Source organism: Colletotrichum paranaense (genome assembly GCF_030867605.1).
Source record: "Colletotrichum paranaense strain IMI 384185 chromosome Unknown Scaffold_19.1, whole genome shotgun sequence".
NCBI lineage: Eukaryota > Fungi > Ascomycota > Sordariomycetes > Glomerellales > Glomerellaceae > Colletotrichum > Colletotrichum paranaense.
Genome location: NW_026848977.1, coordinates 191,689 through 216,597, shown reverse-complemented (window position 1 = coordinate 216,597; position 24,909 = coordinate 191,689). Strand labels below are relative to the sequence as shown.

The window sequence follows — 24,909 nt, the reverse complement described above, 5'->3', positions numbered from 1 at the left end:
CAGATAACGAATTTATGACGCTGGTTCGAGACACTTTTGGTAGATATCAATACATGAGCAGAGTTTAATGATTGCGCTTGGTTGACCGAGAACGCATTTAGAGGTATAAAATTTCAGACAAAAGAGCACGTATTATGTACTTTGATTGGGCCTTTCTATTTCTAGTATCACACAGTTCATCTACGGGGCATCATCTTCTCTCTCCTTGTTTTTCTTTCATCATAATTCGTCGTGCACCGGAGGCTTCTCTGGCCGTCCGCTATCCTTATGCAAGTCGACGCCGACCTTGCCCCGCCACTTTTGGAAGACGCTCCAAAACTCCTTTTCCATGCCGCTCTCCATCTGATCGGGCAGCACGACAACGTAGTCGACGTACAGGTTGCCAAACTCCGTCTTGTGGTACACGCTGTCGCCGTCCTCGTGGAAAATCGGCATGCCCTCGCCCTTGACCGTCTCGACGTGGCCCGGCTGCACGACGCCGCCCCGGTCGCGCGAGAGCCGCACGACGTGGCCGTCGAGGTGCGTCACGTTGCGCGTCCAGTCGCCCATCCACGCCTCGCGCAGCGAGAGCACCTCGGTCCAGTAGAGGTCGTTGTCCTTGCGGCGGAAAAAGGTGCCGTCGACGCGGTCCGGGTTGTCCTGCCCGATCTCGGGCTCCTTCTCGGAGAGCGTGACGACGAGGTTGCCAGCGACGTAGTCCGGGCTCGCGTCCGCCTCGTTCTCGTAGACGATCTGGCTGTCGCGCCCCGCGCCGCGGGCGACGGTGAGCTGGACTGTCGTGGGCTTGCGCACGACGCGCGCGCCGCCGCAGGTGTGGCACTTGTGCTTGATCTCCTGGCCCCGTCCGCCGCAGGCGTCGCACTGCATCTGGACCTGCTGGAACATGCCGGGGGCGAGCTGGTGCTTGACGATGCGCACGCCGCGGCCGCCGCAGACGCCGCAGGTGTCTACTTTGCCGTCCGCGGAGCCGGTGCCGTCGCAGTCTTCGCAAATGTGCTGCTTGTCCCACTGAAACTCGGTGTTGATGCCGTTGTAAAAGTCGCGGAGGGAGATGCCGATGCGGACGTTTACGTCTTGGCCGCGGCGCTGGCCGTGGCCGCCAAAGTGGCCGCCGCCGCCGAAGAAGCGGGAGAAGACGTCAAAGGGGTCGTGGCGGTGGCCGCCGCCGTTTTGCTGCTGTTGTTTGAGGCCCTCGTGGCCGTATTGGTCGTAGATTTTGCGGGTTTCGGGGTCGATGAGGGCTTCGTAGGCCTCGGAGACTTCGACGAACTTGTCCTTTGCGCTATCGTCGCCTCTGTTGTCATAGGAATCACCAATTAGCTTTGTGCGATGAGTAGGGGCAAGGAGGAATAGGAAGACGCATACGGGTTCTTGTCGGGGTGGTATTTCTTGCTCAGCTTGCGATAAGCAGATTTGATCTCACGATCTGAGGCCTTCTTGCTGATGCCTAGGAGGTTGTAGTAGTCCTCGGCGCAGAGGGCCAGCTGGACGAGGCATAGGAGCAGCAGCACGAGTGCTGCCCCTCGGAAGTACATCGTGGGCCCCCTGTGGTGTACTTCGAGATAGAGTACTTTCCTTTCGATGAACCGGGCGCGAGAGAAAATGCTCGTTGACTCGTGGACCTGTTGGATTTCTTAAGCCCTAGAGGAATGGAAAAAGGTAAGGACTTGTCGGAAAAGAAATCGGGTTGCGAAAGAAAGGAGAGAAAAAGAGAGAAGTGAGGTAGGGTATGGAGATAATAGGTAATCGATCCAAAGGAAGCGCGCAAACCAGCTGTCCCAAAATGTAAAGTTCCAACGTGTTAAGAAGGGAGCTACGCAGGTCCGATAAGACATGTTATCCGGACATGTTCATTGGGCGCTGGCTTCTTTGCAGCTTATGCCCCACTCTCGTTGCTAAATTGTGTGGGGCCTTCTGAAGTTCAGACGAATGCGCAGAGACACCCCAGGCACGTCAACTGCTTGAGGCCTCAACCTTCATGACTTGACGTCGTCAGGCCTATTCCAGGCTTCTTGTTGAACAACTTCTTTCCGGACTGCCAAGCCGAAAAACCCCGGAAATCTCGTGGAAGAATACACCTCATACGTTTGGATTGATACATACGACCATGGCATCAAAAAAGTACGCCTTCCTCCCGATGGAGGACGACGAGGTCGGTCCCGCCAAGGTGGTCAAGGACAAGAAGAAGCACAAATCGCGCCATCGCGACCGTTCGAGCGAAAGACATCGGGATCGCGACCGTAGCGATAGACCCTCGAGAAGACGATCACGCTCCAGATCGCCGGCCCGACCCTCAAAACAGTACCGCAAACGAGACGCAGACGACGACGACAGGTGGGCGGACGAGGAGCCACCGTCGGAACCCGAGGAAGCGGACGGCAACGACGAGCCCGAGTTCAAAGAGTCTGCGTCGAAGCGGGTAAAGCTTAGCCACGATGATCGCGACCGCGACGCGGACCTGTCGGATGGCGCAAAGGAAGAACTGGAGCGTCAGCGCGACATTGAGGAGCGCGAGGCGTTTGCGAAGCGGTTACGGGAAAAGGACGACAAGAAGTCAAAGACGGCTGAGAGCCGACGGCCAGAGGTGGATCGCAAGGCGAACATGGAGGATCTCCGCATGAAGAGTCGACAGATGTACCTCGGGAAACGAGAGGCTGAGAAGCTTGCCCTGCTGCGCAAGCAGGTTGCTGAGGAGACGGAAGAGTTGAGGAGCGGCGTAAGGCTATCGGAGCGGGAGAAGGCCGAATTCACCAAGAACCGCGAGATTCTACGGCTAGCGGAGGAACGCCTCAAGATTGATGACCACAAGGATGGGTACTACATACCAGAGGACTACATCACGGAGAAGGGCAAAATCGACAAGAAGAGGAAAGAAGATGCGATGTACAAGAGATACGTGGAGAAGGATGAGTACGGGCAAGAAAAGTTCGTCACGGAGCATGAAGAGTGGGAAAGGGAGCAGGCTACCAAGGCCAGGGCGCAGATCCAGAGGTCGGAGAGAGAAAACGACGATTACTCCTACGTCATGGATGAGGAGCAGTACATCAAATGGAACTTGGGGTCAAGTATGCCTGGAGAGGGCAAATTGACCAAGGAGCAGCAATTCCTGGCGGCGCAGATCGAGGCAGCAGAGAAGAAGCAGCTCACAATCCAGGAGACGAGGAAGAGCCTGCCCATTTACGCATATCGAGATGACTTTCTCGCGGCGATGGAAAAGTATCAGATTCTGGTCATTGTTGGAGAAACAGGTTCCGGAAAGACGACACAGTTACCGCAATACCTACACGAAGCTGGGTTCACCAAGAATGGAATGAAGGTTGGATGTACGCAACCGCGTCGTGTTGCTGCGATGAGTGTCGCTGCGCGTGTGGCAGACGAGGTTGGCGTCAAGGTCGGGCAGGAGGTCGGATACTCGATTCGTTTCGAGGACAACACGAGCGACAAGACGATTCTGAAATACATGACGGACGGCATGTTGCTGAGAGAGTTCATGACTGAACCTGATCTTTCCGGGTACTCGGCCATCATGATTGACGAAGCTCACGAGAGAACTGTCCACACCGATATTTTGCTGGCTCTGGTCAAGGATTTGGCAAGGGAACGGCCAGACTTGAAACTCCTGATTTCATCAGCGACGATGAACGCCGAAAAGTTCGCCGCTTATTTCGACGATGCCCCTATTTACAACATCCCGGGACGAAGATACCCAGTTGACATTTATTATACGCCAGCGCCAGAGGCCAACTACCTGGCAGCCGCCATCACCACGGTTTTCCAAATCCACACAACGCAGGGCAAGGGCGATATCCTTGTCTTCCTCACGGGTCAAGACGAGATTGACGCGGCCGAACAACAAATAGTCGATACGGCAAAAAAGCTGGGAAGTCGTGTCAAGGAACTCGTTGTCTGTCCAATTTACGCCAACTTGCCATCGGAGCTGCAGGCAAAGATCTTCGAACCGACCCCAGAAGGTGCTCGCAAGGTCGTTCTGGCTACCAACATCGCTGAGACCAGTTTGACGATTGACGGTATCGTCTATGTCATCGACCCCGGCTTCGTCAAGGAGAACGTCTACAACCCCGCCACCGGCATGTCAAACCTCGTCGTGACACCCTGCTCAAGGGCGTCCGCGAACCAGAGGAGTGGTCGAGCAGGTCGTGTCGGACCCGGAAAGTGCTTCCGCCTCTACACAAAGTTCGCCTACATGAACGAGATGGACGAGTCGCCCATGCCGGAAATTCAGCGCACGAATCTCAACGGCGTCGTCCTCCAGCTCAAGTCGCTAGGCATCAATGAGCTCCTCGATTTTGAGTTCATGGACCCGCCGCCGACCGAGGCCCTCATCGGCGCCCTCAACCAGCTCTTTGCCCTCCAGGCTCTCAACCACAAGGGCGAGCTCACCAAGATGGGCCGCCAGATGGCCGAGTTCCCCACTGACCCGATGCTTGCCAAGGCCGTCCTCGCTGCCGACAAAGAGGGCTGCGTCGAGGAGGTGCTCTCCGTCGTCTCCATGCTCAGCGAGGCCTCGGCCCTCTTCTTCCGCCCCAAGGACAAGAAGATCCATGCCGACTCAGCGCGCGCCCGCTTCACCGTCAAGGAGGGCGGCGACCACCTGACGCTCCTCAACATCTGGAACCAGTGGGTCGACAGCGACTTCTCGCCCATCTGGTCGCGCGAGAATTTCCTGCAGCAGCGCTCACTGACGCGTGCGCGCGACGTGCGCGACCAGCTGGCCAAGCTCTGCGAGCGCGTCGAGGTCTCGCCCTCGAGCTGCGGCGCGTCCAACCTGCCGCCCATCAAGCGCGCGCTGACAGCCGGCTTCTTCCCCAACGCGGCGCGCCTGCAGCGCAGCGGCGACAGCTACCGCACCGTCAAGAAGAACGCCACCGTCTACGTGCACCCGTCGTCGGTGCTCATGGGCGTCGACCCGCCGGCCAAGATGCTCGTGTACTTTGAGCTCGTGCAGACGACGAAGGAGTACATGCGCAGTTGCATGCCCATCGAGAGCAAGTGGCTCGCCGAGCTGGCGCCGCACTTTTACAAGCAGAAGGACGTGGAGGCCATGGAGGAGAAGAAGATGCCCAAGGCTAGGACTTATGATCGGTAAAGCGGTCGTGCTATGTGTAGATGTTTGGTGGACGGGTTGAAAAGAGGGGGGGGGGGGAGACGTTAAAGGTTGGGTTTATGGAATAAAATGATCAACTTATGATACCGTATTAAACTTCTATTTTACCCAATGTATTTATCTGCCCTCTATTCACTTCCTCACCCCAAGAAAGCAATAAGTCCTGCGTACATATCTTGATAATTAGCATGAGAAAAATCGCGGGCTTATCGTTAATCATGACATGGAACCAAAAAAGCGACGGAAAAAAACAAAAACTTAGAGAAAGAACTTGGTCTTGCACATGCGAGATCAATTATCAAATGCCAAATCTGAGCCGTTGCCAACCAGCTTAGAAGAAGACGAAAAAGACAGACTGTATAGTATGTGATTCCCACCCACGGCTGAGCTACGCCTCGTGATGCCAGAACTCAGGTATCCGTAAAAGTAATTGAGAAAATTTCCTCCGGCGACACGTGGACCACCTTGGCCGGTGGCGCTAACTTGTTCATTCGGACGGTTTGGTACGCCACCAAGATACCGAACGGACTCAGGATTCTCACACTCAACGTACACCACTGACATGTGTTGGGCCACTCCCCTTGCAAATTGCGTCTTTACAAAGTCGTCTCACATTAGTCTGCATTCTCGCTATCTGAACTTTTGCGTACGTCCTTGTGAAGTAGAAGAAAATGATGCAGCTGCAACAGAAAGCCATAAATCCCTGGGCGTAGGAGTAGGCCGATGGGGACGGAAGATGTTCCCAAATTCAAAAGGAAGCTACCAAACACGCACATGCCACACGTATAGCGCTCATCAGATTGAGATAAGCAAATGATATCAATATTTATCTTGCTTTGCCCAACTCCAAAATCGAACCCTATCAAGGTAGAAGAAAAACGCATGTGAAGAGAAGAAAAACACGTTTCCTCCCTCTCTAATTCGATGAGCTAGCCTCCATCAACGAGTGCTGGCCTAATTTGCAGCATTTGAATAGAAGAAAAAACGACAAGAAAAGTCATAGAACGTCCACTTTGGTATCAATGGTTTCTCCGGTTTGCCTCCGACTCCGTAACGTAAATTTGTTTTGTTTTCGCTTCAATTTTCATCAAACGTCCCGTCATTGTCCTCTCTTTAACGTGATGGCCCCTCGATCGGGCTCGTGGGCAAGCTGCGGACCCCGCTGAGATCCGTGCTTCCCGTACGCCTGAGCGCTTGTGACATAGTCTCAATATTGAGCTCGCTGCTCATGTTGAGGTTGTGATGGGACGAAATGGGGCTGCCAAGAGATTTGCGTCCGGGGGACATTTCCAGTCCCTTCACGGACGCGGGATTGCTTGTTGGCGGCGAGGTGCCCGGCCCCTGAGAAGAGACGGGTGATCGGATGGGTGAGGGCGAGCGGGCGTTGATGGACGAGAGGGACGTCAGCCCAGCGACATGGATGGAATCACGAGAACCTGCTGCGCCGCCGTGGCCGCCCTGCTCGGCTTGCACGACGTCGGCAAATGAGATGAAGCTCAGCCTGCGCACGTCGGCATTATCGAGCGCATTGTAGTTGGAAGCGTCTTCGCGATCCGCAAATGCACGGAGCTCATCGGTCCATGATGCAGCCATGGAATCGGGAGGGTGAGGTGTACCGTTTCCGTTGGCGCCGGTGACAGCTGCTGCAGCTGGTTGATGCTGAGAGTGGGTGACAATCTCGACGCTGTCCGGATCAAGGTGGTCGTTTGTGATGGCTTCGGATGATGCGTCCAAAACGGGAGGGATATGGTTCTCGGTCTGAATATGCGACGGAATGGCGGGCGATTGAGGCTTAATTGACATGTTGTCGACATCTCGCTCGAAGATCTGGGAGCCCGCCGGGGATGGCACTCGCGGGGACGTAGACATTCCACGGCTTGGCGATGAAGGGTGCACGTAAGGCGATGTCGTAGACCGAGCTGAAGCTCTAGACGTATCCCGTGTCAAGGAGGGGTTGCTGGTGACGGTCGTTGCAGGTTTGGCAGACGATGAAGACTTGTTGGAGACATTTGACTCTTCCTTCTTTTTGCCGAGTCCGAACAATCCGCGCACCTTGTTCTTCACGTCCTTCTTCGTGTTGTCCGATTGAGGCTCATTGTGGCTCGAGGCGCGGGGTGTCGCATCACCGCTTGTGGTGCCGGCCATATTGTGAGCGACGACGGCGGGGTGCTGTACGATCGTCTCGGCGATGTTGTTGGGGTTTGCCTCAACTAGGCTCATCTTGATGCAGGGTTGTTCGAGTCGGTGGTGTTGGTGGTTTTGGTGTCTAAGAGGTGGGATGCAGATGGATTTGCTGACACAATGCTATAGGGTGGTTTCTGTGGGAAAAGGGACCAAGAGTTAATGGAATGTCTCTCTTCAACAAGCAGGGACCCTGAGGTTGACGTGATGTTATGTAGGCCCAGAAGAAAAGAGAGGGGGGAAGGGACGTGGATAAATGAAGTCTGGGAAAACAGGTGGTGGGGGGACAAATAGATTGGCTTTCGGTGACCCTGTGACCCTGACGTATATTCCCGCGATTCGTCTTTTTTGGGTCACTGCAAGGGAAGGGGAAAGTGGAAGGGGGTGCAAGTGTGCGAGTGCGGTGATTGATTGTCACAGGAGCGTCCAGTCGGCGAGGCAGAAAAAAAAGAGCAGCGCATCGGCAGCAGCAAGCAAGCAATACATGCGCACGCCGTCCGCAGCAGGTAACAGCGCCGCCGCCGGAGACACCCCCAGCCAAGACAACCAAGATGTTCTTTTTTTTTTACCTGAACGGTACAGAGGGTACATGGACGGGGTTGGGTATGGGTTTGGGGGTGGTGGACATGGGATATCCGAAGGGTGGGATAATAGTATCGAGATGTACATACCAGAACGGTTCAATAGTAGAGCAGCGCAACACCAAGGGGGAAGAACTGAGAATGTGCGCAGTTCCCCTGCGTGCAGAACTTGGGGAATGGAAGCGGACTAGCCGTTGAGACTCGTGAGCGATGGAGAAATGGGATGATTTACACGGAACGGCGTTGGTCTTTTTTGGATTGATGGCGTTGTTGGACGAGACGGTAGTCAGGTGTCTGTCTTCGTAGCCCGTCTTGGTCTTGGTCTTGGTCCCTTTTAAGATCGTCTGCCGCTTGCTGTGTCACTTTTTGGCTGTGTCTCTTGGTCGAAGGCGACGAAGAGACAAGTAGGAAGAGGGGTGACCGAATCGCTTCTCTGCCGCAGGCACGCAGACCACGAAATGCAGCCAGTAGTCTCGTTCGAAAATTGGCGCTCGATAAAGACGGCCTCGAGAAGCGATCCCTGATTGACGAGCGAGGATTTAGGAAGCTGGGGGAGAGAGAAAGGCGGGAGCGTGTGACGCAACAGGTCCAGAGGATGAGCAAGCGGATTGGCGGTTTCCTGATGATTTGACCCCTGCTGCAGGAGCCTTGTGGTGCTGATCTGTAAGAGAGGCCTAGGCCTGGTCTGCTGTGCCTTGCTTGTGGTTGTTGGAGACCTGGAGATGCTCCGTAAGAGACGAGTTCGGTTGGATGAGGTAGGCGGGTTGGTCCCGTTATTTGGTGGATAAGATGGATTGCTTTTCTGGTCTCCGGTGAGGCGGATTGCGGGTGCGGTGCTGATACAGTAGGTGCGGGCAAGGCGGTGGACGTCTGTCTGGTGAAGTGGTATCAAGAGTGCTGGATGCAGCAGATGCAACAATAAGGTACGGGTATACAGATTTATTCGGACATGAAGCGTCAGGAAATGTCAATCTAGGAGCGAAAGAGAAGAGGAGGATGGGGAAGGGACAGTTATTATCGCCTGTCAGGAGCAGCTTTCGCGTCGCTTCTCGGCAGTCAGCGGATCATGTTTTTTCGGTCCATTTACATGCACTACACTCTACGGAGTACCTAAGGTAAGGTAAGGAAGGTAAGTATGAATAAGTTACGGGATACTTTGGTTTCCCTTTCCTTTCCTCGCTCTCACGCAGGTTCCTGATTGCTTCCTGCCCAACGCTGCTCCGTCAGCTAAGAGAAACTAAAACGTTCCCACCAAACGATCAAAGGGGAACGGTCACCCGTCAGTCACCCGTCAACAACGCCCACTTAGAACTGCGTCCCTAGGTACGAATACCTCAGCAGCTTATGAAAAAAAGGGGTGTCCCCGTCACGTTCCCACGTCGCGACATACCCGACGTCTACGTCGCCCGTCGCCAGCCCCGGAGCTCCCAACGTTGTTTAGAGTTTTTGCATTGACGTGATGCCGCGCCGAAGGAAGTTGCTGCGGGTGACATGTCTAGCCCCCCTTCCTTCTCCCTTCCGTCACCACTCACCACTGCCTACTGCCTCGGTATACCTCGCAGCAAGTACCTTGGATTGCACAGGTTTCTACCCAAGTATTCTCCCAAGTATCTACCCACTATATCTTGTAAGGCGAGGTACTGCGAGCCTCACTATGTATTTGCATTGTGCCTTACCTCACTCTGTTACTCCCGTGCCGCTTATCCAGAATGACTATGACAAACCATCACAGCCCAAAGACACCCCGGAGAAAAGCCTTAGCAGAGAGCCCGATATCTCCAAAGGCGAACCGGACGCGATCTCGTCTCGCCTCTCATCTTTGTCACCGGCAGTAGTGTAGCTCAGGCACCGCGTCACGTCTTCTCCAAAGTGTCCCCCTAAGCTTTCTTGGTTTAGGCCCAGGTTAAGAAAAGAAATCCTCCGCTAGTCCCCCCGTTGACTTCCGCAGCCTCCGATGGCCCCTCAACCGGCGTCAGGGGGAATCTGACTAGGCATGCATTTTGTATGGTTTATAATGCTGGACTTGTCGAAACTCTGTCCGGACACACCCCCGTTGGCCTTGGAGAGAATCGTTGAACGTCCTTTTCCCCTTCATCGGCGGACTGTGCGAGCGCGAACCGATCGGCGGCCGCAAAATCGCATTTTACATACAGTCGGTCAGTCGCACAAGCGTTGATAGCCATGAATGGATACGCGGGGAAACGAAGACGATCGTCGACCGTGAGCGGTCGCCCGGCGTTCCTCTGGCGTGTCTCGAGTTCCAATTGGGATTACATCGGCTGACTGTCCGTGTGTTTCGTCCGTCCGTATCCAATATGTAATCTGTTTGGGACGCCCGACTAAAGTTCTCGTAGCTTTCTTTTCTTTTGCTCTTCCAAATTCTAACTGGATATCACCATTAATCTCACACGCGTCTTTCAGGAGCTCATTTCCTTGTGCCCTCCTGACCTAAATGGGCTGAAATGTCGAATGCGACCCGTTGACTTTCTTGTCGTCTTCCAAGTTACCCGATTCGGACGCATCGCCAAGTCTTCCCTTCTCCCTTTAGTGAACTTTCGGTAACCGTAGGGACAGCTCAGCCTAGTCTCGACCCTGGACCCCTTCTCTTTTCACAATGCAGCACGCAGTAGTGACCAGAGATTTGATGTCTTAGACCCCTCAACGACAACTTTTTTTGGTCTCGGTTTCTCTCGGGGCGTTGTTCACTGAGTTGAACCCCCGTTATGATCCCCATCATCAGTCAATCCCCAGTCCGCATTATCGTGTACGACAAGTCGGTGACTGCGGAATAGTAGCTCCATCCCTGAGTTTGTTATAGCATAGTCAGTTGACTCGCGTATTTCTCTTAAGTGTTCCCAGCGTCACAGCCCATGAACCTCTCGGAGATTCCCCCCGTCTGAAGTAAAGCTACTCACCGACCACCGAACCCCTAGCACCCTTGTCTCTCGCTCTCTCTTGTGTCTCTGGCTCTTTGCTCTTGTATCCGAAAACGCTGACCACTCTACATCCTTGAAGAGGGTTTGTTTGATAGCTGGTGGAACATGGCCGAAGAAACGACGAGGATCGCCCCTCTTCCCTGTTCAGACGAAAAAGTCGGGACTCGGGAAGCATGCAACAGAGAGGAGTCAGAAGACACCTAGGTTCTGGCGTTCTTGGTTCTGGCTTCTGCCAACATTGAAAAAGTTCTTCTCGTTCCCTGTTTTTGGCTTCAGACTGATCCCCCATCCAACACTCTCTCCACCCTCCCACCTCGTCAGCCTCGGTCCCGGCCTTCTTTCTTCTTTGACATGTTTTTTCCCCCACGGACTCTGCATCAGTGATCTCCATCACATCTGAGGGGTTTAGAAAGAAGCATTAAGCTCGCAGGGTGCCCCGTCACCGATCCCATCACTGTGTCAGCCGTAGGCGCCCGCCCGCGGCATATTCCCTCAGAAAGAAAAAGATCTTCCAAAGAGCGGTCGTGACAAAAGTAGAGAGGATGCCAAAAGACAACAATAAGAAAAACCGCCCCGTGGAAGGACTCCTCTTCTGCCGCCTCATTCTCACTTACCGCTCACTACTCAGCAACAAGGACCCCTCTTTGCCTTCTGTACTGCCTATACTCTGTATACTCTGTAGACCCTCTTGCGCCGGCAAGGCACGAATCCCTGCGTAAATCGGGCTTCCCGCCTCGCTTTACACTTGGTCCCTGGAAAAACCAGGCCCCATGGAAAGCACGTCACTGACAATTCTGCATAAACAACACCAATGCGTAGAATGACAGTAGAATCTTTCCAACAGCTTCTGATGGGAAACATGTCTACACGTGCTATTGCGGAAAATAACGCATTGTAATGATGCCTTCTTTCTCTTGGTATTTCTTGGGGAAAACACTACTCCACGTAACCAACTCCCTTGGCGCATCAGATGCTCTCAAGGGCACAAGGAAACTATGGTAAAAGCCGACGGGAGCAACACCGTTGCCGCGCCGCGGTTGCGAGATGCTTTCCCCGAAACCACAAAGTTGTCATTCCTGTTTTGTTTGCGTTTAACCTTCCTTCTCTCTCTTTCGCCTTTCACTGGAGCAACCGACAGCGAGGATCGGGGGAGGTAACGCGGAAGGTAAAGGGGAGCCCCCCGGAAGCTTCGCAGACGTCACCGGCGACGCTGCGCTGGCAAGAGAAAGCCAAGTAAGCCTTGATCCAATCAGTTCCACTTTCTCGGACCAGCCCGTTTTCCTTGGTGTCTCCAATTTTCCATTCTCCGTAGAATGTCTCGCGCGTGATATGTCATGTGATGCTATCGATAAGAACGGGTGCCAACTTGGACTGAATGCCTGAGGCGTGACTGGGGAACACAAGGCAACAGCGGTTTACTTACCTAATCAATTCAGCATCCCTTTTGGGACAGCTCGCTCCACATGCTACATTACCTAAGCCAAATTTCCAATCGGCTGTTCGAAAAACTTCAGATCATCGCCTCAGGGTGTCCCATACAGCATCGCGAAAGAGCTTCCCCGTAGCACGCGACCAACTCATCAAAGCCTTCCTCCCCAGCGCCGCAGTCGACCCATCCGAGACTCACGCCGAAGCGACGCTGGCCGTGCTGTCACACACTCTCTCAAGGAAACCATTCAATTGGCCATTTCAAGCTCCTAACCGACGTCGAAAAAAAAAGTGAACGAGAGAGACCACGACTGCGAAACACGGAACTCTTGCCAAGCTTCATCATCACAACCTACGACCGACAATGGAGGCCAGGACATTGACAAGACCAGCCGCCACGCTGGCATCTCTCCTCCGCCAACAAGCAACCACCACCATCACCGTCCCCCGAAGAGGCCACAAGACCTTCTCCCGCACAAAGCGCGCCCTCAACATCCCTCCCCACCCCGACTTCCTCCCCTCGACCCCAGCCGCCGGCGACACAATCATCTACAACCCGCCCTCCGCCGCCCCCTCCGTCTACCACACCCCCTTCAAGTTCCTCCCGGCCTCCGACCCCCGCCGCCGCGCAAACCTCTCCGCCCTCTTCGCCTCCGCCTCCCCATCACAATCTTCCTCCTCAGCAAAATCAACAACACCCCTCCCCCCGGCCCTCAACGTCCCCTCCCGCGGCGCCAACCCGCGCTACCACCTCTCCAAGGACGACGTCGCCGAGATCCGCAAGCTCCGCGCCCAAGACCCGGACTTCTGGTCCGTCTCGGCCCTCGCGCGCAAGTTCGACTGCTCCGAGACCTTCATCACCATCTGCACGCCCGCCCCGCGGGAGCACACGCAGAAGCTCGCGCAGAAGCTCGAGGCCGTCAAGAGTCGCTGGGGTGATATCCGCGCAAAGGCCCGCGAGGACCGCTCGCGCAGAAAGGAGATGCTCTTCCGGGGTGAGCTGTAAAGAAGACGGACGCGAAACCGGAAAAAGAAAAGAAAAACCTACTCGGAAAAGGAGCAAGGCTGGACCACTTGGCAATTTGGGACGCTTGAGTCTGTTATTGTACTTCTGGCGATGAGATGAGAAGCATTGGGGGGAAGACCTGCTGTTCCGAAGCCTCTGCGTGGGAAAGCCGGGGTTCTCTGTATCACCAAGGGATGAAAAGGGGAAGGCGGCCCAAGGAGGGGCGAGACGTATGGCACATTTATTCTCTGTACCATCAAACCATTAGGGGAGTGTCACAAAATCGGCTGGGAGAAATGTAGGATAGAGGCGGGTCACGATACGCGGAGACCGAAAAAAAACTCCCAACCAATCTGTACAATGAAAGAGAGAGTAAAAGATAAGGGGCCATAGAAACTCGTGTATAATTCTTCTACCAACTTTCGCTATCACACGGCATGAATCACTGGATGCTAGACGTCTCTAATCCTTATATGGCTCATCTCTTTCTCTTTCACCCCTGGCTGGCTGTTACATTTTGGCTCACAATAAGCCACACTCAGACTCCAGTTGACGTGAGACCTAAAAACAGAGTTCACCACCGGTATGGCTACATTTCCTGGTGCGCATGCTAAGATTCGAACTCGGGTGCTCGCTCAGCCTGTCGTCGAGTAAGGCTGGTAGGCGTATGAATTGACTGTTGACCGTAAACCACTCCACCACCCAGCCAGCTCGTCCTGAGCCCCCGACCTAGAGGGGCGCCTGCTGTTGCTGGTGACAGGAATGGACTCGACCGAACCTTGATGGGGTTTCCTTTGTAGGTGTTTCTTGTATATTCAGGTGGAATGTGACGGTAATTGGCACTATCAGACTTTTTCTATCCATCTTTAACCCGGCAGCTATTCTTTGCTCGCCTTGGGCCAGCTTGCCGTCTTCAGTACAAGATCAAATCCATTCCTGCGTCGAGGCAGATTCCCCGATGGTAACCCCTTACTACCTTACCACGAATTAAGAGTGTGTCATCAAATCATTATAAAGCAAATATCAAAGGCCAGCCCTCAAAGCTGACGCATCGTAACGCCCGCCTTGTTCAAATCAGCCTCACCGGGGATGACTCTGTAGCACCAGCCACACCAACTCCGCCTGATGCCCTTCACCTCTCTTCCGAGGATGTTGTGATGGCTCTTCTCGTCGTCCCACTCGGGCACGCACGCACCGACTCTCACCATGCGGACTAGTTTGGTTTTCACCACGCCTCCGATCCCCTCAATCTCGTGCCTCTCGTACCCGGGGCCGAGCTGGGGACTCGGCGTGCGCTCATATCGAACAGTATCGAGGTGTACCTGGTCTGTGGCCGTCCACAGGTTCGCGCCGGTGACGGCCGCGTCCTCGGCATCACAGTCGGTCTCATTTTCGCGTTCCTTGGCGCCGGCGCAAGCGGTCTCGCGGCCGCAGATGACGCCGCGGTCGCCCTCGCCGATGCCCGTTCCCAGGCCGCCGAGGACTTCTCCATAATGAGCCCGCCATTTCCAGATACTGTAGCGGAAAGTGAACGTTAGCAAGAACAGGTCTTGTAAATCTTCAGCATAGTGAGAAAGGAAGGGGTCTCATACCGCTGGTAGTCGTGATCGGCCCCGCGCATGCTCCGCCCACAGGGCTGACACAGCCAGACGCCGTCGACGTCGCATCGGCAAATCTCTCGTCTCACGGCATCATCGAGCAGAGGTATTTCTGGCTCTAGCGCGTGATTGACGAAAGTTGCGATGGGGGCCTTGGTACAACACTGGCACAACCTACGATGACGCTCACGGAGAGCGTTGGAGGCTGGCGGCTTGATGGCGCAGTTCTGTTTACAAGTGTCAGCAATCAACTTTACTTGGCAAGCTCTCTATCCTCCCCGGGCCATTGCCTCATATGCTCTTGGTACCCCTTCCCACCCTTTCACGTCTGTAAAGGAATCGCTCCTTGGTGAGATGGGGCCAAGAGCATATGGCAAGGCATAGGACGGCATACCCTGCACACGACGGTCTTGCACCTTCGACACTCCGTCACCAGGTCTCGGGCACAGCTGCCGCTCTTGCCGTTGTAGTTCCGGCCATCTTCCATGTAATACCAGTTGCCGGCCCTCGCACGAAAGCGGAACGTGGACTCTGGGTCAACGGGGACGGCCTCGTTGGAGCAGTGCAGCGTCGAAGAGAGGAGAATGGAGCGGTATTGCAGCAGACCCTGGCGGACCTGGCGCGAGGTGCGGGCGAGACTGTCGAGGGTGTTGAGATCGATGTGTTCAGCTATTGACATGACGATGCTGCGAGAAAGGAGGATACGGTGTCAGTCATGATGTTTCACCTGCCACATGCGCGTGATACGGGGGGAGAGTAAACGGAGCTTACGGATAGCAGCCAAAAGCCTCAGTAGCAGCACTCTGAAATGTCGGTGTTGGCTCTGCTACGGGAGCTGGTGTCACCAACGGGGCCGGGGCAATCGCCGGCTTCTCAAGCATGTGCTCGAGCTCGCGACTGCTTGAATCCAATGCATCAGTCGCGACAGCGGCGGCAGTTGCCAAGCGGCGTGCCTCGAGAACGTGAAGGGGCTCCATATCCTCGTCGTCTAGATCAACAAAGACGACCATGGTGGGCAGGGCCGTCGCGCAAGCGGGCAAGGGACCTATATGATTGAATTCGACAGTCAAGCAAAAAGCTCAAGCTTGCGTCGCCGCCGATCTTGACTCGGTTCCTGAGACCCGAGCCGAGCTGAGCTGTGGTGATGGATGGGCGGGGTGGGGTTGGAGAATCCCCCGATGCCGCAGCTTTGGCTTCGTTCCTGACCGGGGGGGCCAGAGGATGGATGACGCAAGGTAGATCTTGGTAGATCTTGTGGATACAAAATGGAGAAGACGGTGCAAGCAAGCAGGAACAGATCAAGATTAGTGAATGGAATGAAAACTAAACAATAAGAACGTCGGTTCTCGGTTCCATCGCAAGTTGACGATGTCAAAGAGATGGCACCGAAACGGCAGGTGATGGAAGGATGATGTTGGACACTGCCAGGGGTGGGGGGTTGAGGATGAGGATGGGGAATGGGAGGGTCACAGACATTGGCCCAGCTGGGAAGGTCTGGGCCAGATGAGATCAGCACAGTAAGGCACAGGACCTCGGATGGAAGGACACCTGAGCCACGCTTCCACTTTCGTCACCAAAGCGCACAACGACGACTACGGCACCAAGCCTATTTAGATTCACAAAACTTATGCTCGAAATGAAAGCCGCAAACCATCGATTGACTACCATCGCCGTAAAATTCACAGCTGAATGTACAAGTGTCGCCCAAGCTGGAACGAAGCACATGCGGACTTCACAGTTCGCACTATCCATGACGCCGTCGACGGTCGCATTAGCTCGAGCGCGCTGTGGCTCTGATCACAAGGAAGCTTCAGCACTGGTCGAAGCGCATACTGTGCCCTTTGGAAACGTCTAACGCGTAGGTTGCGTGCTGCCCACCCACTTGACGGCGGGGCATCGCCCGAAATCCGGAAGCCGATACCCCACACCGAGCGCTCGACTACCGAGCCCGTCTTCGGCGATGGTCACCCCTTCAAATTTTTTTAGCTAATATTCCCGATATTCCGAGAGGACCAGTTTGTGAGATGGGCTAAGGTAGCCATTAATCTCAATGAAGTTTCCGTCCTGTCACCTGTGTCCTCTTTCTGGGGTCAACTTTATTTCGACTCCTTTTACCACAATTACCCGGCCCGGTTCTGGCTCCGAGCTTTCGCGGAGCTCCGGCCCGAGCGCATGCACCGGGCCGGTGATATGTCTCCACTCGCGACCGCAATTCATAGAGAACCGGCACGGAAGACGACTCCGATCGCGACCGCCTGGCAGCTTTACACGCGCCGAAAATCCTCTGAGCAGTGCTTTTCTCACTCCCCCCAAGTATTCTACGAGTGTTAGAGATGGCGCAGACAATCTGGCTGCACCATCTCACAGGTCAGATACTACAAGCACCGCGGCCAATTACTGAGCGTTCAAGCTGTAGAACATGTTCACGTTGGGGGTTGGCATCTTGAATATCAAACGACAAACTCGGCCTTTATACTTGTTTTCGGAATCATTCATCAGGTCGATGACGATAACACGTCTGTGCTGGGTTTTGGTGAGTTTGGCTGGTAATACGTTCGCGGTGTATTCAAACTTTTGGCCCTGTGGTCCAATCCTTATGCTGCTACTTGAAAGTCCCCATTGTCTCATCCTTACTTGTTTTGGACCTTCATTGAAAACTACGTGAGGATTTATATTGGTCAGTGTGTAGTACAGTCACTTGAGATACTGCAAGTGCTTGGAGTGCATGGATATTGCTCCAAGATGTAGAAGGCAGATTCAAATGTTGGTTCAACTGATAACCCCAATTCCTACTTTGTAACCAAGTTTGGGTTGACATCTTAACAAGTATCATCAAAGTTTCTAAACTGGGACATTTCGAGACTTAACATCTTCTCACCTTTGATCCATGTGTTGTTAGATCCATCACCACACCCGGCAGTCAATTGGTTAGTGAGCACAGCTGTTTGGTGAGAGGTCCTCTTTGACAGCAGGCTTCAGCAGTAGACCTGTTGACAGCGAGTCTATCTGTAGTAGTCAGCGGCTAGTTCGGCCGGCTACTGTACTTTAAGCATTCAGCAGGTTTCAGTATTTCCCATAACATGCTATTGCCAAGTCCAGTCGAACCTGCTCAGAATCTTGACGAAATGCTCAACACTAGCAGAGCCACGATCTAAGCCTCAAGACGGCACATCAAATGTCTCGAGGGGGTGTGCAAACAACCCAAGATTGATGATGCAATGCCGGTTGGCTGTGCTTCTTCCAAAAGAAAAAACACCTCACCAAGAAAACAGGTGCGGAGGTTCCAGACTCGATCATCAGAGGGCGCAGCAGCACCACCCCGGCTCTCACATTCATGCCGGACTTTTGACGGCAGGCTCAGGCTCCTTAGTCTCGCAGATGATCTGCGAACGGGAGGCAGCATCCCTGATTCAGGGTGCGGTGGCGTACACAGGGCTGATGGCCCTGACCAGAAGGTCGGTTTCATGGTCTAGACGCATTCTTGTGTTGCTATATCTGACGGTGGCGGTTGCAGGATGGGGGGATCGGGTTAGAGCGTTACCACCCGCCTCCGCCGCTCCGGAGGGAGCGGGCGACCGAAGACATTCTGGAGGCGGCGTTTCCATCCTCATGATGGCTGAGCTAGTGCCTCTCGCATCCTGGATCTCTTGCTGTCTCTCGCTGGGACTACCAGGCCCGGATGAAGCATAGCTTGTCAGAGGGCTCGCCGTGGGTTCATCCTGAGCACAAGTGACAGCCTCTTCCCTTGATGATGCTCGATCTAGTGCCGTTCCCGCTGCGCGCCCTGCGAGGCAGGATCCGTTTTGATCAGGTCTGGCGGGATGTCCTCGGGGCATCTAGTAGATTCAATGACTCTAGTGACAGCCTGACAGTCGAAAACCTTGTTCGCGAAGACCTTGACTAGCCAAGAAAGAGAGAGTGAACATCCACAATGGCCCGCTCGCCAAGGGTAGCCGTTCACCGTCAGAGTTGCATTAGAGCGAACACGGCGATTCATCATCGATCCGCCGAGCTAGACTGCTAGAGACAGAGGCCAAGAAGTCAGATTCGTAGTCGAAATATCGCGGAGGCCGAGACGAGTCTATACCGCAGAGTGAACTGGTTGCTCAATCTGGGATGATGCTACAAGAACGGTCTCATCCAAAGACGTGTGTGGCCCCTCTGCAATTTTAAACAATCAAGAGTGTTGTAAGGGTAGCCAGGGGACCAGATGGAGGGTAAAGACCACCGAGACCGAGAGAAGGATGCGGCGGCGGAGGAGGAGGAGGGGGACCAGCCAGTGATCTCCCGCATGGGTCGCACAAGCCAGGCCTTATTCATGGTTTGACGTGTGCGCGGGATCGACGAGCGGACCATGGTGATCAGCACAAAATATGCGAGTGAGCGAGGGCCGGCGGGCGGACGAACCACGGTAGTGGTGATGCATTAAAGGTTGCAGTGAAGAATCTCCGAAGGCTGTCGTGAGTTGACTGTCCGGGGGGAAGATGGGTCTGAGAGCTATAATAGATGCGACTCTGCTCTGCTATTCATCTGTCGGCACATGCGAGGGAGGCTCCCCAACGCTCCCCGTTCTGTGGTTGTCGTTATGTCATCGGGCCAAAGTTTGACAGGCGATGGGCCGAGAAGGGGGAGATGGAAGGCTGTAAGTCGAGAGGAAGAGAGTGATCCACAGTCGTCCCAAGTCTGCACGAAAGAAGCCTCCTGTAATTAGCCTTCGTGAAACCAGAGCAGAGGTGCCAGGTCCGGGGCGTTGGACGACATGACATCAGATGGAAGAATCGGGTGTGAGTGGGTGTCGTTCATGAGGGAAGAGGAAGGGAAAGAGGCGTGCGGTCAAACAATCAGGAGAGACCAGCTGCACGTGATCTGGGGTCTTTTTCGTGAAAACAATGAGAATCAATAGCCGTCTGGTACTAAGTGTGCGAGGGGTGAAGCCTGCAGGTATGGTAGGGGTGAAGTTGATGGAGGGTGGAAACACTATGAAAGTTGATTGGGAGGGTGGAGAATCCGCAGAGTCCAGAAGCCCTGGAATTGGAATCACTGGGAACATCTGGTCAGGGACAACATGAGAAGCCACGTTCTACGGATCAAAATCAGGTACCCGTTGGACATACTCCGTACTGCAGTACCTTAGGACATAGAGAAAGGGGAGTTGGGACGAGGCTGAGTCTTTCCCCTTTGGAAAATCAGCTGAAACAGGAACAACCAGGTCAGGGGCCTTCACCGTGTTTGGGATGAAGTTGGCGTGGATGCCACTGGAGAAAGGCGCTGGCATCTTCAAACGGCCAAGTGGGACGCAGCCGCAACATTATATAAGCAGAACTGTACCAATGCCCCTCCCGATTGGCTGTAATTCTCCGATGAGCACGGCGGCCAGGTCCGATTGATCCTCGACCCCCCGCGAAAATCATGCGCTATCGCTGCCATCCCTTCCTCCCCCGACCCCCGTTCCTCCCGATTGCCCCGATTCTACCCCCGGCCCTTCCTAGCGCCGCTTCCAACTCCATCCCATCCAACGTCCCCCTTCTTCTGGGCACTCAAAGTGAACCTCAACTTCCTCCACCAACTTGCCCCTGAGCCTCCATCCAACATCTCCTTTCGCCAAGCTGGTTCCCTGGACCGATCAAGCGAGCGATTCTTCTTTTCAAGCTTGATGCTATTGGATCAGAACATCGGACGGCGAGCAGAATTCGATATTGCCTGCTTCTATTCCTCCTCCCCATCCCCCTTACGGATAACACCCCTGAGCGAGAAGAAGTTTTTGCGCTCTGGAACCACTCCCTGAACCCGACTTCCCATCTCCTTTGCTCTGCCCACTGTTTCCATCACTCAACGCTGGGGTTTCCTTCCTTGTTTGGATGTTTAGAAATTCGAAATGTTGTCGTTTTGAGTGGGCCGAACAGACACGGCTCGGAGAAAAACGAAAGACGGCAGGACATAAACGGGCACTTGTAGATCACGAGATAACTAACGGGAGATCATTCTTGCTCCTGGACATTACGCACATCATCAAGAACAGTACGACATTATCAAGTGACGAAGATTTGGATCTACACATACCGTTGCATTCTTGAAAAACATCTCCTCATCTTCTCATGTTCCCATAAACTTAGTTATTGAGCTCCGCCCTTTCACCAACGCTTCTGCACAGAAGACGCGCACGCCTTAATAGTGTTAAGGTGTGATATAGGCTGTAACCTTCGGCCGAATCATCCTATTATGCACATCACCTCCGTCCAGAGCCCACAGACGTCGACGCCTAACCCCCGGCTATCCCACTCGCTATCCCCCGTCATCCCGGTATGGCATCACGGCCTTTCACATCGCTTCTTAGCAAACGTCCACCGCCGCCCAGCCCCGCTACCTACAAGACACTCCTCCCAGGCTGTCCAAGCATGGTGGTGATCCTCCACAGGGTAAATACTCCGCGGGCAAATACTCCATTCGCACCCCCCGGCCAAGAGCCGTCCTCCACTCCCCTCCACCCCGCGGGCCTGCCCCTCTCTTGGAATCGTAAACACCAGACGACGGTTAAGCTCATCCCCCTACCCTAGCCCCGCAGACAACCCACTCTTCGACCGAACGTCTCACGATGTCTAACCCAAAGCGATGGCGAAGCCGTACTACCGCCAGGCTAGCTCCAGTCTGGTTCAGGAGGCGTAGGTGAGGTGAGGTATCCGGACTGGATAACCCGATCTTTGGCAGTTCGAGAGCAACCCTGGTCCCCGGGCAGGAAGAGCAAGCATCCATCTGGACTAACATGGTCTTTTGGAAGGTCGAAGGCGGGAGGTAAGAGGCAAGAAAGAACGTTTAAAGAAGGCCTCGTTTCCCGTCTCTGGAACGGAATTCTTGTTTCTCTCCAGCCTCATCGCTCTGCATTCTTTGGTGATTCATTTGCCAGTTTCTTTCTTTTCGCTTCCTTCTTTTCCAACAGCATCCTGTCATTCTCTTCTCGGTGCTAGTCGCCCAGCTCCCTTGAAGGGCCTTGCTTCAGTCCATTCCTTCATCACCAACGATCCAAACGAAACCAAACACGAAATCCATCCAACTTGCAAACACTTTAGCAATCCGCTAGCTTCACGATCTTTTCAGCAGACAACATGTTGCTCAAGTCAGCCGCCCTCGTCTGCCTCCTGGCTGAGCTCGGTCTCGCGCGCCATCACCAGCACCCCAAGCGCCAGGTCGCACCCTCCCCGATCCTGTCGAGCATCAGCATCCCGCCCCCTCCCTCGACGGGAACTGGTGCTGCCGGCGCCGCTCCCGGTACTGGTGGTCCGACGGGCATCTTCCTCAACACCTCGATCCCCGTCGCCACCCCTCAGGTCACGACCCTCACCGAGGTAGCAACCGTCACCTCTACCCTCGAGAACAATGCCACCGTCACCGAGGTCATCACCACCGAGCGCACCGTTACCGCTTCCGCCCCCGCCGTCATCCAGCAGCCCCAGATCATCATCATCTCCCAGGTCACCTTCTTCCAGTTCATCTCCGCCCTCGGTGGCGCCCCTCCCGCCGTTCAGCAGGGTGAGCAGGGCGGCTTCGTCGTCGGCGGCCAGCAGTTTGGCCAGTTCCAGTCCGCCTGCAGCGCCGCCTGTGGTATGCAGTTCACCCAGTGCCAGAGTATCGCCGGACAGAACTTTGCCATCTCCCAGTGCCAGACCCAGCTTGTCAACTGCCAGAACGCCGCAAAGACCGCCACCGTCACCGTCTCCGTGCCCGTGACTGTCACCCAGACCGTCATTCTTCCGAGCGGCCCAGTCTCTGGAGGAAGCAGCCTGCCCTCTGCCACGCTCGAGAACGGCGGCTCCGTCATTGCCACCACCACTCTGCCCCCTGACTCTGGCGCCACCATCGGATCCGGAGGCGTCAGCTTCGTCACCGTCCCCGCTACCCCTGCTGCTCCTCCTTCCCAGACGCCCGCTGCCCCTGAGACCCAGGTCTTGACCACCACTCTCCCGGCCAACCCCGACTCGCCCTCCGGCTCCCCCATCGTCTCCGTGATCACCATCACCCGCCAGCCCGGTTCTGAGCCCTCTGCCACCGGCGGTGCCTCCGAGCAAGCCGGCTCCGTCGAGACCTCCGCAGTCGTTTCCACCCTTCCTCCCCAGTCCGAGGGCGGCGCCCCCGTCGTTTCCACCATCTACATCACCAAGACTGCCGGTGTTCCTGTTGCTTCCGGCACGGCTGTCAGCTCCGTCGACGCAATTGCCAGCGGCTCCGTCCAGACCTCTGCCGTCGTGTCGACCCTACCTCCCAAGTCCGAGGGCGGCGCACCCATCGTCTCGACCATCTACATCACTAGAACCGGCGGTGGCGATGTCCCTGCTGCTTCTGGTACCGCAGTCAGCTCCGTCGATGCCGTGGCTTCCTCCGCCGTCATCACCACTCTCCCTGCCCAGTCCGAGGGAGGTCAGCCCATCGTCTCGACGATCTACGTCACTGCCCAGCCTCCCGCTCCCTCCAACGAGCCCGGTGCCTCCGGACAGGGCGGCGAGGTCGTCACTTCTGCCATTGAGACCACCCTTCCTCCCCAGAGCGCCGGCGGCTCCGCCATCGTCAGCACCGTCTACGTGACTGCCACCGTGTCTGGAGGTGTCCCCGTCGCCTCCGGTACGGCCGTCAGCTCCGTCGATGCAGTCGCCAGCTCCTCTGCCGTCGTGACCACTCTGCCCGCCGAGTCCGAGGGAGGTCAGCCCATCGTCTCAACCATCTACGTCACCGCTCAACCCCCTCAGCCTACTGGCGGCAACGGCAACGAAGGCGGCGCGGCCTCAGAGCAGGGCGGCGAAGTCGTTACCTCGGCCGTCGAAACCACTCTCCCTCCCCAGAGCGCCGGCGGCTCCGCCATCATCAGCACAGTCTACGTGACCGCCACCGTCCCCGCGGCCTCGGCCTCCGCTTCCGCATCCATCTCCCGCCCAGCTGAGCCCCCCCGCCCCAACGAGCCCAAGACCTCCGTCATTACAATGACCCTCGCGCCTCCCTCCGGCTCCCCCGTCATCTCCCTTGTCACAGTCACTATCCAGCCCACCGCAGGCCCCTCGGGCTCCGGCTCACCCCCGGCCCAGACTGAGGTCGTCACCTCCGCCCTGACATCCACCATCCCCGCCGAGGGCACCACCCCGCCCCGCGTGACAACAGTCTACGTGACCGCCCAGCCTCCCGCCCCAACCTCCGCCCCCGCCCCTCCCCGCGTCGTCACAGTCACAGTCGGCTCCCTCACCGGCGTCGTCACAATCAGCGACGCAGCCCAGAGCTCCGCCTCCGGCACTACCATCGCCTCGGCTCTCCCCAGCGCCGGTGCGGGCGGTAACACCGGTGGCAACGGTGGAAGCGGCGGCAACGGAGGCAGCGTTGGCGGCGAGAGCGGCGGAAGCTGCCCTTCAGCCGCGCCCGTCACCGTCACCGTCAGCGCGTGCCCCACCGCTCCCGTCACCTCCGTCCTGACCCAGACCGTCTCGGTCGTGCCCACGTCCACCCCGGCTGCCGTCAAGCGCGCCGAGGAGGGCAAGCGCGACGCCGTCTACCACCCCCGCCGCCACGGCCACGCCTTTGGCTTCTGGTAAACAGAACGCGGGTGGTGGTAAGTTTGAGTGAGAAGAAGAAGACGAGGAAGGGAATAGCTGTGGCGGTTGAACAGAAAGATGAAGCCTGGCAGGAACGCTAGCCGCTTGTCGAGTATGATTAACCCTGGCACACATTCCTTCCTCTTCTCTGATTTCCTCTCACTCTCAAAACGACATCATGGGATATCAAGTCAAACCAACAAAAAAAGATGACATTGAGAAAAAAATCAACAAAAAAAGAATGGGAATGGCAAAAAAGGGTTCGTTCTGCACATGATACAGATGAGATCGATTGCCTCTTGGCAGACAGCTGTGCTGGGTTCTGGCCGGAGCAAACGGAAACGCAAAGATTGTTGGGACGATTTTGGGTGAAAAGGGTTCATGGATTGGAGCATCATTCTTCTTTGGGGTTTTGTGTCTTTTCTTCTTCTTTTTCTTGCATTGTACATTGTTTCTGTCCGTTTCTAGAGTAGATAGGGCCAGGTCCC

The 24,909-nt window shown here is 55.5% G+C and overlaps 8 protein-coding genes across 8 annotated transcripts; 4 read left to right on the top strand and 4 right to left on the bottom strand.

Moving 5' to 3' along the window:
- Positions 1–219: 219 nt before the first annotated feature.
- Positions 220–1,535, bottom strand: CPAR01_15373 (DnaJ domain-containing protein; the record flags this gene model as incomplete). The annotated part of the gene is made up of 2 exons (XM_060499622.1): positions 220–1,294; positions 1,366–1,535. The coding sequence occupies 2 exons, from the start codon at positions 1,533–1,535 to the stop codon at positions 220–222; spliced, it is 1,245 nt and encodes a 414-aa protein (XP_060341622.1).
- A 572-nt stretch (positions 1,536–2,107) lies between these two features.
- Positions 2,108–5,107, top strand: CPAR01_15372 (helicase associated domain-containing protein; the record flags this gene model as incomplete). The annotated part of the gene is made up of 1 exon (XM_060499621.1): positions 2,108–5,107. One exon carries the CDS (start codon positions 2,108–2,110, stop codon positions 5,105–5,107), a length of 3,000 nt encoding a protein of 999 aa, XP_060341621.1.
- A 1,131-nt stretch (positions 5,108–6,238) lies between these two features.
- On the bottom strand, positions 6,239–7,345 carry CPAR01_15371 (uncharacterized protein; the record flags this gene model as incomplete). Its single annotated transcript, XM_060499620.1, has 1 exon — positions 6,239–7,345. One exon carries the CDS (start codon positions 7,343–7,345, stop codon positions 6,239–6,241), a length of 1,107 nt encoding a protein of 368 aa, XP_060341620.1.
- Positions 7,346–8,115: 770 nt separating this feature from the next.
- CPAR01_15370 (uncharacterized protein) lies at positions 8,116–8,775 on the bottom strand (the record flags this gene model as incomplete). The annotated part of the gene is made up of 1 exon (XM_060499619.1): positions 8,116–8,775. A coding segment is annotated over one exon (660 nt), but the record flags the coding sequence as incomplete, so codon positions are not given.
- Positions 8,776–12,615: 3,840 nt separating this feature from the next.
- Positions 12,616–13,257, top strand: CPAR01_15369 (uncharacterized protein; the record flags this gene model as incomplete). The annotated part of the gene is made up of 1 exon (XM_060499618.1): positions 12,616–13,257. The coding sequence occupies one exon, from the start codon at positions 12,616–12,618 to the stop codon at positions 13,255–13,257; it is 642 nt and encodes a 213-aa protein (XP_060341618.1).
- A 1,037-nt stretch (positions 13,258–14,294) lies between these two features.
- CPAR01_15368 (uncharacterized protein) lies at positions 14,295–15,865 on the bottom strand (the record flags this gene model as incomplete). The annotated part of the gene is made up of 4 exons (XM_060499617.1): positions 14,295–14,772; positions 14,850–15,082; positions 15,250–15,541; positions 15,627–15,865. The coding sequence occupies 4 exons, from the start codon at positions 15,863–15,865 to the stop codon at positions 14,295–14,297; spliced, it is 1,242 nt and encodes a 413-aa protein (XP_060341617.1).
- Positions 15,866–16,928: 1,063 nt separating this feature from the next.
- On the top strand, positions 16,929–17,186 carry CPAR01_15367 (uncharacterized protein; the record flags this gene model as incomplete). The annotated part of the gene is made up of 1 exon (XM_060499616.1): positions 16,929–17,186. A coding segment is annotated over one exon (258 nt), but the record flags the coding sequence as incomplete, so codon positions are not given.
- Positions 17,187–21,955: 4,769 nt separating this feature from the next.
- On the top strand, positions 21,956–24,421 carry CPAR01_15366 (uncharacterized protein; the record flags this gene model as incomplete). The annotated part of the gene is made up of 1 exon (XM_060499615.1): positions 21,956–24,421. The coding sequence occupies one exon, from the start codon at positions 21,956–21,958 to the stop codon at positions 24,419–24,421; it is 2,466 nt and encodes an 821-aa protein (XP_060341615.1).
- Between the last annotated feature and the right edge of the window lie 488 nt (positions 24,422–24,909).